The sequence below is a fragment of the Nothobranchius furzeri genome, chromosome 17 (assembly GCF_043380555.1).
Source record: "Nothobranchius furzeri strain GRZ-AD chromosome 17, NfurGRZ-RIMD1, whole genome shotgun sequence".
Lineage (NCBI taxonomy): Eukaryota > Metazoa > Chordata > Actinopteri > Cyprinodontiformes > Nothobranchiidae > Nothobranchius > Nothobranchius furzeri.
Genome location: NC_091757.1, coordinates 28021230 through 28033616, shown reverse-complemented (window position 1 = coordinate 28033616; position 12387 = coordinate 28021230). Strand labels below are relative to the sequence as shown.

Sequence of the window (12387 nt, the reverse complement as noted above, 5' to 3'; positions counted from 1 at the left end):
GTGGGTTACCTCTGCATAATGCTGTTATCATACAGCTCTCCCTCGGGGGTCAGCATTATGTTGTACTCTTCCCTGGTGACCTGAAGCAGAGCCGGCTGAGAAAGGCCCTCGATGACATGGCTGATCACCCGCGGCAACAACGTGTCGGGTGAAAGAACACAGAGAGCTCCGACAGCATTTTTCACCGCCTGTCGTAAAGAAGACGAGCGGTAAACGTGATATTTATTCCATCTATCGAGCAGACGCATAGATCACGTGAGGGTAAGGAGAGATCATCAGACCTGGCTATCAGCGTTCACCTCCAGCAGTTGTGGCAGAATGGCTTCAAGATTTTTTTCAATAAACGCCTGTGCTGAGATGTTCATGGACGAGAGCAGAACTGGCCAGAAGCCAGAGCGAGCTTGAACTGGAGGAGAGACGAACACATGAACAACGTCAATCTCCTGTCTGTTTAGAAGACAGGGTCACTACAGCGGGACACCAAAGGCTTCTGTACTTATTGAGGGATGATGGGCGACAATAAGGGTCTCCATTGCCAGCTTCTCTGCTTCAGCCGCGTCCCCCCACTGGCTGGCAGCGGAGCAAACGGCACTCAGAGCGTCCAGCAGGACACGAGGGGGAATATAGCTGCGCCCCGTCTCTGTTAGCTCTCCTGACTCTGAAACCAGGACGTCTGCAGGCAAAACCTGAAGGATTTACAATAAATGTTCGATGTGAGAATCATATTTATGTTAACAAGTAGGGTTGGGCATCGTTTGAATTTGAACAATTCCAATTCCTCATTTCGATTCTGGTTCTTATCGATTCCCGATTCCGATTCTTTCGAGTGGCAGGATCCAAAAACATTTTAAGTATTGAAGGAGCCAGATATCCACAGGTCTTGATGAAATAATCTGAACTTCAACATGAACTTTAATTCTATGAACGATAAATAGGCATATCCCGTTCTGATATGGATTATTGGATATCGGCTCAAAAACACTATTGGATTATATCGGACTGCATCAAAAATCTCCACTACTCGCAGTACGCTCCACTTTTATATCCATTCCAGCAATTCTATCCATCAGCGCCCAGATCCAACATGCAAAGTCCACGTGATCAGAACAGTGTGTTCTAGTAAAGTAGCAAGGAACGATGTCGGCCATGTGGCTGTGTTTCTCGTTAAAGTCCGAAAAAGACAGTTTGGCTCAGCGCAAAACTCGTCATGCGCACGTTTCCTGTGGTGGAATTACTGCTGCTGGCTATAGTTTGTTGTTTGAGTAATATAACTTCCTCAAGCCTTTCATACATTCCACACTAGGAAACAGGTACAAGTATGTATGATTTGAGTTGATATCATATCGGGTTGATATTGGTATCGGGCAATACTGAAGGTATCGGTATCGTATCGGAAGTGAAAAAAGTTGTATCGGGACATCCCTACCAATAACATCACCTTCATTTAGAAAAGATGTATGTTTTCATGAAAAGTAAAAGACCTGCTGCACAACCAGTGTGTTTGTTTCTGACCACAACCCAAGTATGGGAGCTGAAGAAGCAATAAGAGGCTAAATGTTCAACGTAGCCAGAAAGGTCCAGCCGTTTCCAGCTACAGCCATCAGGATGACGGAGAGTCTACGCCCACATGCTGCGGCAGTGATTCAGTCAGAAGGGGAACAAACTTAACCGTAGCCGCTGTCAGTAACAATCTAACGGATTTAAAACGCTAAAACTCACAACAGACTAAATAGTTCAAAAAAGAAATTGAAATTCTCACAAATTTACGTGTTGTGCTAATTTTAATGATTTTATTTATTTATTTATTATCCCAATCGGCTCCTAGTGGCAGAGCCCGGTGTGGTTCACCACAGAGAAAGGCTGATCTACCACGATGACTTTAATTATGTTACAGGTTATCGCTCAGCCTTCTGATGCTCACGCTCACACAGATGAGTGTTGGTGAGTGGCTGCACGTGACTGTTGATGCTTCGTGTGTTTTTATTTCTGCAGTGAGCCAAACTCGCCTCACACTAACCAGAGTTTGTTCTTTAAGAACAAAATCTGCCGTGGCGACACATTTTAACGAGCTTCCTCCTCTTCGTATGTTTTGCTGCAGGAATGAAAGTTTACATCACAGAGAAAGTACATTTCTGCTGCTGCTGTCACTCTGGGGGGGTCGATGCTGTTCTCAGGCTCTCTGCGGGCTGCAGCGTAGGAGCGACAGACACCCTGTGGGATCAGCTCTAGCAGATCACGTTTTTTTCACGGAGATCAGCCGTGAAGAAACTTTGAACGGTTCCGGGAAAAAGTGCCAATCGATGCTTGGTGCCCAACCCTATTAACAAGAGTGGATATAAAGATAATGGATGTGGTACCTTGTGCTTGTTAATGACCACTCTGAGTTCTCCCAAAAGGCCGTGGGCGAGGTTGGAGCCCCCCAGGGAGGACAACAGCTTCCTCACTGCCAGCTGCGCCCTCTTCCTCACGCGCCAGCTCCGAGACAGCAGCACAGCAACAATGGCGTGATGATACATCCTAGAGAGGAGCAACATCAGACCCTTATTAGAGGTCATGAGCATGCACGAGCACAGCGGTTTCCATCCCAGCTTCACATCGACTGGAAATGTGGCGTCAACCAAGTCTGTCAGCTAGGACTACACAAGGTAACACTGGATAACCCTTTGGATGTAAAGAGAGTTTGGTTTGAGAAGGCTCTGGTCTGTCAAAGATGATGAGCCTTCAAAAAATGAAATGGACATCGTTTTGATTTCAGGTGGTTTGTCAAAAGTGTTTACAGACTCTAAATGTGAAATGGCCTGTATTTGGGCCAGCAGCAGCTCAGGAGGTAGCCACAGCTGTCCCGGGGCGCACTGACAGAAACGAGTGCCGAGCACCGGCACCACCAGTCCCCCCGACCACCAGCAGAAGCCAAGGTGGGTTAAGTGTTTTGCCCAAGAACACAACAGCAACATTCTCTGATGGAAGCCAGGATCGAACCTGCAACCTCCTGATTACTGCTGTTATGGCTGCCCGTACATTTCCTACCGCTGTGACTGTATCATGATACAAGAAAACACAGATTAGAAGAATGTGGGAGTTTCTCAATGCCAAGGAACCTCGCTTTGATGTCTTGGCTCAGCCCCGGTTGCCTAGGAGATACGTCATCAGGAACCGCCAAGACGTGTTCCAATGTTCGTGTTCTACCCAGGCGTGTGTTCTCCATTTGTTAGCTGTTTAGCTAGCTGAGCAAGGATACACGAGAGGTGTCTTATAGCCAAGCCTTGATCAAAAGTTTCCCAGAATGCACCGCAGTATTTTCAAAAGGACGGCGGATCAGAAGCCGGCAGCAACTTCGGGGGCAAGTTTCAAGTTTAAATGCAAGTAAACTAATTAAAAATGTTTTTTTAGAACCAAAGAAGTTATCTATGGTTGGTTAGTTGCAGCTTGGGTGGCTAGCGGGTAATAACTCACTTACATTTTTAATTTATCAAATATAAACACAATTGAAACTAATACGTATAAAATATAATGTTATCACCCGTGTCACGTGACATAACGTGACCGCTGCGGACGCCGCGGTCACGTGATGCAAGTCTGTTCCATTAAACTATTTTCTTTGACCAAGGAAGGACAATGTCCTCGTAAGCAAGGCGCCTGGCCTTGCAAGACATCGCCTCACAAGGCCAGGTGCCTTGACACTGAGAAACACCCTGTATTTGACCTCCCGTGGTACGTAAACCACCAACAGGTTCACTGTCAACCAGATGGCAGGAGTGCAGCACAACTTAAAGACCAATTTCATTCATGAATGTGTTGTGAGTCAATCTCTGTGAGGGGGGGGGGGGGGGGGGAAGTCCGGCACTCATGTTTCAGGAAGTAAAGGTAGCAGGGCGAGCAGAAATGACAGGATTTGGACTCTTCATTTCCTGATATCCGTACATCTCTCCTCTGATTGGCTAACAGCAACACGACTATTTGCTCTCCAACGTTGCTGTTTTATCTCCACAAATAACACAAGCCTGGAGGAGTTCTGCTGTGTGGTGGAGTTGCTAATGCTAATGTTAGCCTCTTTTGGCTGAGACGTTCTTTTCTGGACCCCGTCTCGAGTCAATATAACGTGCAGTCAGGGTTTTCTGTTCTGAGCGTTCCCCCGTCTCTTTTCTACCAGCAGCTAATGCAGGAAATAGGGGTAGAAGACTTTTCACCTTCTGCCTACATAAGAAACTCAGAGTGACCGATTCTATTTTTTAAAAAAAAGAGTTAAAATCGGTTTCTCAGTGAACTTGGTCTTTAAAGTTTTGTTAATATCACAACATGGCCTGTATAGATCGCAGGGTTAGAAAAAAAACTGCAATACGAGTTTCTTTCAACATCGTGAAGTCCTAAAGTCAGCAAAAGACGGGAACCGCTGGATGTTTGAATTAAACTCTGAAAATCCTTTTAACGCCGGGGACACACCAGCCGCGGAAGCGCCGCGAAAATGGGACCGCCTTCATTCGGCGCCCTTGTTAAGCTATTCTATAGACCACAAGGGCCGCGGCCGCCGAAGCGCCGCAAATCGCCTCGCGCCGGCGAGCGCTGTGCAGCGATCATTTCGGCGTCGGCTCTATTTTTTTTCGCGAGCCGCGGGTGAATCGCGTCAATTCTAGCAGGAAGTCAAACCTAGACATAAGAGGCAGGCCGGTAAAGTTAACAAAATAAAGCATTTCAAAATAAAATTCCGCAATAGTCAAATGTGTTCGTAATCAGACACTGCAGAAAAACCACACGAACACGCACACACATCGAACTTGTGTGTGTGACCACGTGAAGGGGTGAGTGGTTTTGGGTGTCTTTTCACCGGAGCGAACAGGACAGAGAGGCAGAAAGTCTGAGGCAAGCAGTTAAGATGGATGACTTTAAATTAATTATGGAAGTTGAGAAACACAAGGAGCTGTACGACCCCCGAAAAACGATTATTTACGTACCCATTTCAGAAGAAACTGCTAGGATGCAGCTGCAGAATTGGAGCGGGTTCCAAGAGATTCAACTGGCAGAAACAACTGGTTCATACCATAGGTTCACTCACTCACACACACACACACACACACACACACACACACACACACACACACACACACACACACACACACACACACACACACACACACACACACACACACACACACACACACACTCAAACGTAGAGGAGAAGAGCTGAGAAAAGGCAGAGAGGAAATGGAGGACACCAAGTGTTTAAAAGAAAAACTACAGCTGAGTCGAGGCGCGTCTGATCTGAACTGAGGAGCGGCGAGCAGCGGCCGAATTTCGTGAGCGATTCACTTCTCGGCGCTTCCGCGGCCGGTGTGTCCCCGGCGTAATGGATCCACAACTGGGTAACGTCTGGAGTTAACCCAACACAATGAAACCTCCTGGTTTTCACCTTTATTCATCACAAATTGAAATAAAACAAGTTTCCCAGTAGACTACAGTTTATCAAACCACCAGTAAAGGCTTGGACCTGGAGGACACTAAACTACAGCAGAGGTGGAGTCTGTTCTGCTCTGGTGAGATATACGCCGTTTTAAAGCGGTCTTAAAAGAACATGTTCACACTCACTGTGCTTTGCTGGTGTTCAGTCGGTGGGCGTGGTCTAGGAACAGCCGTTCACAGAGCAGCAGCACAGTTAGCAGAGCTGGAGACACAGTGTAGTCCAATCAACCCGTCATGAAACATCTCATCAGGATTTACAGCCAAAATCTTATTAAACATCAACAGTCTTACTCTCTTCACTGGCCTGAGAGAGAAACTTCTCTGTGGTGAATAACGGCTTCTTCTCGTCAAGTATCAGGCTCCAAAAGCTGCTGAATTTAGCTTCTAAAAAAAACCACACCGTAAAAACGCACACTGGTTAGCCTCGACTCGTCCCGAGGCCCACTAAGGGCACCACGACTGAAACTAGAACTCACCCGTCTGAGTCTCCAGAAGAGCCAGGCGACTCAAAAGAACAGATGCTGCCACACCCTCAGCCAGCAGAGCATGCTGGGAGATTTGTGCAGCAGCCTTCTCAGTTGTTTGGAGGAGCAAGGGTATGAAGTCTGAGGCTTGGCTCAACGTGTCACCTACACACAGGAGAAGAAACCAGAGGTCATGACTGCAGTTTCAGGAGCTGCAGGTCTTACAGCCTAGCTCTCTCTGTGACTCTGACCTTTGAAGGCCCCCAGCATGGCCTGAAGGTAGGCATGGCGAACCAGAGGGGTGGAGGTCTTGAGAGTGAAAGCTTTCTTCAGCCAGTCCAGCAGAGCGGTGGGAACCTCCACACCAAGCCGACTGCTCCACTGAGACAGCACCGACACCGCATGCACCAAGGTGCCCTCGTGAACTAAAACCAAAATTCAGTGCTCAGTTAGCTTAAGACAGACTCTCCACGTCTCCGGCTTTGCACCAGGGAGCAGCTGAGGAGGAGCCGTACCTTCTTGTTGTAAATAAGGGACGAACATGACCGCAACGGCAGAGCTGAGAGTCTGGCTGGAGGTTCCTGACACGGCGTGATGGCTGCAGCTGGCGACTCCTTTTAGAGAAAAATATATAAACATATTCATCCATCTTCTCTCTCATGACTATGACATGCGTTAGAAAGGCTGTTCACCTGACAACACGCTTATTTTTTGGGCAACAGCGGTGAGCTTCCCCTCAGATCCTGGAACAGACAGTGTTTCAGGTCAGCAAAGGAAAAACAGGCTGGGAAAGCATCCCACCTCGGCTGTTCGATGACTAGCTCACCGCTGAGGATCTTGAACAGATGCGTGACAATATCCTGCACAGCGCTGGGATCACTGCACTGCTTGGCCAGGTTCTGCATGGCCTGGACCGCCTCCTCCATCAGCTGGGCATTATTTGCCTTCAGCTGGCCTGAAACACAAGCAGACATCAGACTCCGTTTACACTCCCCACCAGGCACACCAACCTCACAGCTGGGTGCCGTTTTAAATCCACCGTTCTTACTGGCTATGGCCTTTCCGATATCCATGGCGTACTGACTAAGATCCAGAGTGACAGCAGACAGCAGGCAGGAAATGGCTGCAGAGACACAAAACACCATCCTGATCTACTGCACGAGTCCAACATGAGGAGACCATCTAGAGACAGTGTCTCACTTTGCATAGCATTCTCTGGGCTGCGGAGCATGGTCTTCTGCAGGGCAGGCAGCAGGAGCTCCTTAAAATCAGAGTGGGTCACGTGACGCAGTAACGAGCCACTTTTGTCCAAAATGTGCTGCTGTGGCTTTGTCTTGCTCATAAGCACTGATTTAATGTAGAGGTCCAGCAGGGGGCTCTGAGGCACAGCAGAAACAAAATTATGGATCAAAACAGGAAAGAGTCCAGAGCAAGGTCTAGATTAAACCAAATGCATTCACCTTATGCTTCTCCAGAGTGGCCTTCTCCTTCTGAGCAGTGCAGAAGTCCAAACACACCCCCAGCATCACCAGAGTGGTAGGGCTCTGGTCCAGAGTCAGCAGTGTGCCGATGTAGTGGCTGACCAGTCCGGGTTTCTGGGAGAGACAAACAGAACCTTGAGCCCGTCTAACGTTCACCTGGGTCGAAAACTCGTGATGAGACCGGCCAGGTGCATCTGTTCATACCTGCACCCTACCCCGACAATGCAAGCTGCAGCTCTGACGGTGGGTGTTGTGGTGACCTTTGACCTTTACATATTGCACATATTTTAATTGCTACAATAATCTGTTGGAATCATTTTAAAAATATTGTGATTTTTAAATTTTTTTGCAAAATGCAAACCTTTTTCTACCATGAGGTTTACTCAGTCTCTGTGCTGCGAAAAACTGAAAAACATAATAAAACGACAGAAATGATGAGAAAATTATTAAAGATCATCATTTAAATGATTAGGAATGATCAGAATCCACAGAACTCAAAAACATCTGAAGATATTCCAAAGTACTGTAGTCATCCTGTTATTGTTGCACCGGTACCGCTGCTCTACGTTGGTTTTGATTAAATGTTTATAGTTTGTGTGAGTTGGAGCTGCTGGGAGATGCAGCTGTATCTCACCCAGAGCTGTGAATCGTGATAAAACAGTCTCTCAAAAATGACAGACCATCAGATGTGTAGATCGTAAAACGGTCTAAAATCGTCATATCGCCCAGCCCTAATCTCACCTGCTTGCTGCTCCACTATAATAAACCACTATTAAGCTCAAAATGTGGTTCCACCTGTGCTTTAGTGCTGCAGAAATGTTACAAAACGATGAAACGTTCTCATGTCGCATTTGTACTCCAGCTTCCTCCGAGCTTCGTGTGCCCAGATCTATAAAGAACATGTTGCTGCTGCAGCGAACAAAGACGATCTCTGGTGAATTATTGAATAAAAATGTCCGTCACAGACAGCAATCAGCCGTTTGTGGTTTTTCAGGAGTTTCTTTAAGCAAGTCACCAGACCAGAGTCCAACTCCACTCACAATTCCTGTTTGAAAAATGTGCCACAGTGAGGCGTTGCCTGGCAGACCGAGAGAGTGGAGCCGCACAGGCTCACAGCGGCATTGTGACATCATGCGGTACCAGCTAACGTCACAGAGGCAATAGCGATGACGGGTTTAAATTCAAATGTAGTGCACAGCTTTTACCTGAAGAGGGCGCAACACTGACAGCTTTAGGCAGAATATTTCAATTTTAAGGTGCACTAAAGTGCCAAATTATTGGGTACACGTGTCAACAGCACGATTAGAAACTCATTCACATAATTTATTAGCAAAACAAGTAGATTTGGGGGTGACTTGCTCTTTAATGACGTTTTTGCACGTTTGCAGGAGAAGCACTTGGATCAGCATGTATGATGATTGTAAGGGGACAAAAAACAAGTCGTAATGTCTGTTTTCACAAACACGGTTATATTGCAGAACCGTTATATTGTATAAATGCATAAGGCCGTAGCATACTTGTGGCCATTTCCTATCAGAAAATATATTCATGCAGCTTATTTTATGTCTTAACAGGGTTAAAAGCTGTCTGTGTTTATCTTAAACTCTGAACACGTCAAATTCAACTAGAAAATAAACACGAGTCTCAGAAACAACTGATAACCGTGTTATTTAGTGGTTTTATTGTTTGATTTGACAAACTTTAAGCTGAAAACCACTGTGAGGTGTTGAAATAACAGTTATTTGCACCATGCACGCTCCCACAGCCTGCGAGCAGTTTTTGGCATCCATCTCTGTGACTGTGATTGTTCAAATGACGACGCGCGGCACGCTCCAACAAAGACTGTCTGTGAACAAGATGGATTATCTTCCTTTATCTGAAAATGGATTTTTAGAACGATCAACGGAAACCTGACAAATAAGCCACCATACTTTGCTTCGAATTGGTGATTTTTACCGGTAAAAAACACGTTTGCAGGTATGATCTGTTACAACCCTCTGAAGTAGGGCTGCACAATATTAGGAAAACCTGCGATAACAGTGATTAATATTGCGATGATGATTTTACTTTAATAAATAAAAACTTAACTCAGGAACAAAAACAATCAAAACCAAAGAAATAAAAATAAATCATAAAAATGAGAAAAGCAGAAGATGTGAGGAAAGGGAAAAAGAAAATGAACAAGAAAAGGTCATAATCAGCGGATCCCAGGAAAAGCAGAATCAGCAGAAAGAGCAGAACAAAGCTAACTCAGGTGTTTGCCAACCATCTAAATGAAGTGCCATCCGCCTCTGGGGCGCGCATCTAACCTATGAGAACCCACCCAATTGGTCAAATGAGGGAGGAGCTCCATTTGATTTGTTCAAAAAAACATCAAGCTTCCGTTTGATTGACATAATGCATGATGTGTAGCAAACACTGTGATATTTCTCTGTTCTTTGCGATGTGCATATTGCGCATGCTGATATTGCGATAACGATATATTTGTGATATATTGTGCAGCCCTACTCGTAAGAATTGCTAAACTAACTCACTTCTTGCCAAAGGTGAGCGAGACTCTTCAGGCTTGATTTCTTAGCTGTGGCTTGGGCTCCGCCCACCACCTCAGCCACTAGGAGGCTCTGAACCTCCACCTGAAAGAAAGAAAGAAAGAACAGCTGGCAGATCACAAGTTGACCCCAACTTCCAAAATGAAAATAAAAGCATATTTTTTTGCCCCTCAGCGGGTAAATTCAGCTGCTCTTTCACTCACCATTTTCTTCCAGATGAGTCCGTCTCTTTTCTCTGGGGCAGAAAAAACTTTATGGACTAAAAGGCAAGTCCAGGACAAGCCGATGAAGGCAGCAGAACCTGAGCTTTTACTGTAAATAAAGTTAAAACAAACAAAAATGTAAAAGGAACCCTTAACAAGTGTCTCTTGACAAAGATAAGGCAATCATTGGATCTTTTTACTCTACAGGCTTTATGCTCCTTACTCCTGGTCAACATGTAACACAAACAAAACCAGTCCAATCCAGACATAACAACACATGCACTCTTCTGTGACTGATGGCTTAGTGAAGATCCAGTTACAATAGCTCTCAGATGAAAGCCCGAATCATAAACGCCTGGGGCAGACCTTGGCTCTCCATTTTTGCTGATGACTCCACTGTTCAGAAGGCAGTGGAGGAGGCTGGCCACCAGGACATCAGGATGAATCTCAGCCAGCTGCCCAATGACAGACAGCAGCTCTCTGCGTGATGCAGCATCCCTGAAAACCACAAGAAACATCACAGAATGCACAAAAAATCTGAACACAGTCACACAACATACAAATATTTCAATGGATCTCAATAAAAGAAGTCAGACCCACCGGTATCTGTGTGGAGTCATACAGAAAAGCTTGCACAGTCCTTTGACAGCGGGCTCTGGCACTTCTACAACAGAGAATATATTATTATTACAGTTAAAACAGCACGGCCCGGTGCAGAGGCTGCCAGAACAGAGTGCCTCACCCTTCAGACACTGTTTCAGGTCTCTGTAGATTTCCTTGCGCTCCTTAACGCTGGCTGTAGTCACTCTTACAGCAAACTTCTTCAGCGTGTCTGAAACCTAAAAAATAACAAGTTTACAGCAAAACATGAGACCACTAACCAAACAGCTGTTGCATGTTCCTGACTGACATCTGCAGTGGTCTTTAGCAGGCACGAGTGCCTCCTAAGTCATACTCTAGGGAATAAAAGCTCCAGCGCATTTGTTTCAATATGGGGATTGGAGGAGAAAGTAGATTCACAGGACAGGATTTGGAGTCTTATTTCCTGATATTTGGACATCTCTCCTCTGATTGGCTAACAGCAATACGACTACTACTGACTCTGTTTGCTCAGCAAAATTGATGTTTCATCTCCACAAATAACTCAAGCTTGGAGGAATTCTGCTGTGTGGTGGAGTTGCTACTGCTAACAGTTAGCTTCTACTAGTCAAGACATGCTCTGCTGTTTCTTGGACACTAAACCAACAACAGCCTTCCCAGTTGTGAGTCAAGATGGATGAGTCAATGAATGTTAAATGACAGTGCTGTCAGGCTTTTCTAATACTAGAGTTTCATCACCGTCTATGTTCCGTCAGAAGGACCTCTTTATATGACTTGGCTGAAATTAAGCTGTGTAGCCCTCTGACTGGGCCAGCTGGTGTGGTCGTCCTTCTGCAGCAATGATGAAGGTTTGAATCCCTCGTGATCACAAATCTTTGAGCAAAACTGACCTCCATTCACATCCATGTACATTCTACTGGTGGTGATCTTAGTAGCATTTGACTGATGTCCGTGACTGCAGACTTCACTAATCAGACATTTGGCTCAAATTTTACATTTTTTTATTAAACCAGCTCAGATTTGGCGACATAAATTTTACACTCTGACAAGCTAGTTTAGCAGACGGCTGAGCAACATTATGAGTGGCTACGTAGCTTAGCCCGCCTAGTGTTCAGAGTCCGGTTCTCTGGCAGCATGAGCAGCCTGTCGTCAGCAGCAGCTCCGCTAACAGCCCGCTAGCTAGCTGCTGCTCGTTTCAGCCACAGTTACACCAATAAAGCCGAAACACACCGACATACTTAAGGAAAACGGCGTCAGTGTCTCACTAAAACATCTTATAATGAGCCCATGACTCGTTCTCAAAGCTATTAGGTTATAATTAAACTATTCAACCACACAGACCTGCGTGTCCGCCGCCATATTGCCGGTCTTGTTGCAGGAAGAACTTCTTCGCGTCACTTCCGGGTCGTCGAAACGGAACCTGCCCTAGATTTCTTTTTTCTTTTTCTTTTTTCTTTTCCCCTTGAATACGCTTTATTGACAAAGCACATAACACAACTACAAAGAAATAACAAGCACAATGACACACCAAGGTCAGGGGGTTTCTATGGGAAAACAAAACAGTCTAACATCACATGATATTGAACAGGGAACATAAGTTTATGGTTTTGACAGCTTTCAAATTTTGAGAATGTTG

General features: G+C 45.7%; 1 protein-coding gene across 1 annotated transcript in view; it reads right to left on the bottom strand.

The window, feature by feature from the left end:
• gcn1 (GCN1 activator of EIF2AK4) overlaps positions 1-12149 on the bottom strand; it is a 42241-nt gene extending 30092 nt beyond the window's left edge. Inside the window, exons 1-20 of the mRNA XM_015971863.3 lie at positions 12093-12149; positions 10894-10990; positions 10752-10815; positions 10518-10649; positions 10152-10260; positions 9934-10032; positions 7379-7513; positions 7119-7296; positions 6967-7041; positions 6745-6873; positions 6611-6661; positions 6434-6532; positions 6170-6343; positions 5931-6083; positions 5746-5838; positions 5581-5656; positions 2358-2517; positions 497-686; positions 282-406; positions 10-188 (exon numbers count right to left, since the gene is read on the bottom strand). Of these exons, the coding sequence (XP_015827349.3) occupies positions 10-188; positions 282-406; positions 497-686; positions 2358-2517; positions 5581-5656; positions 5746-5838; positions 5931-6083; positions 6170-6343; positions 6434-6532; positions 6611-6661; positions 6745-6873; positions 6967-7041; positions 7119-7296; positions 7379-7513; positions 9934-10032; positions 10152-10260; positions 10518-10649; positions 10752-10815; positions 10894-10990; positions 12093-12110 (2336 nt within the window). The 5' untranslated portion in view covers positions 12111-12149. The remainder of the gene's footprint in view (positions 1-9; positions 189-281; positions 407-496; positions 687-2357; positions 2518-5580; positions 5657-5745; positions 5839-5930; positions 6084-6169; positions 6344-6433; positions 6533-6610; positions 6662-6744; positions 6874-6966; positions 7042-7118; positions 7297-7378; positions 7514-9933; positions 10033-10151; positions 10261-10517; positions 10650-10751; positions 10816-10893; positions 10991-12092) is intronic.
• Positions 12150-12387: the final 238 nt, after the last annotated feature.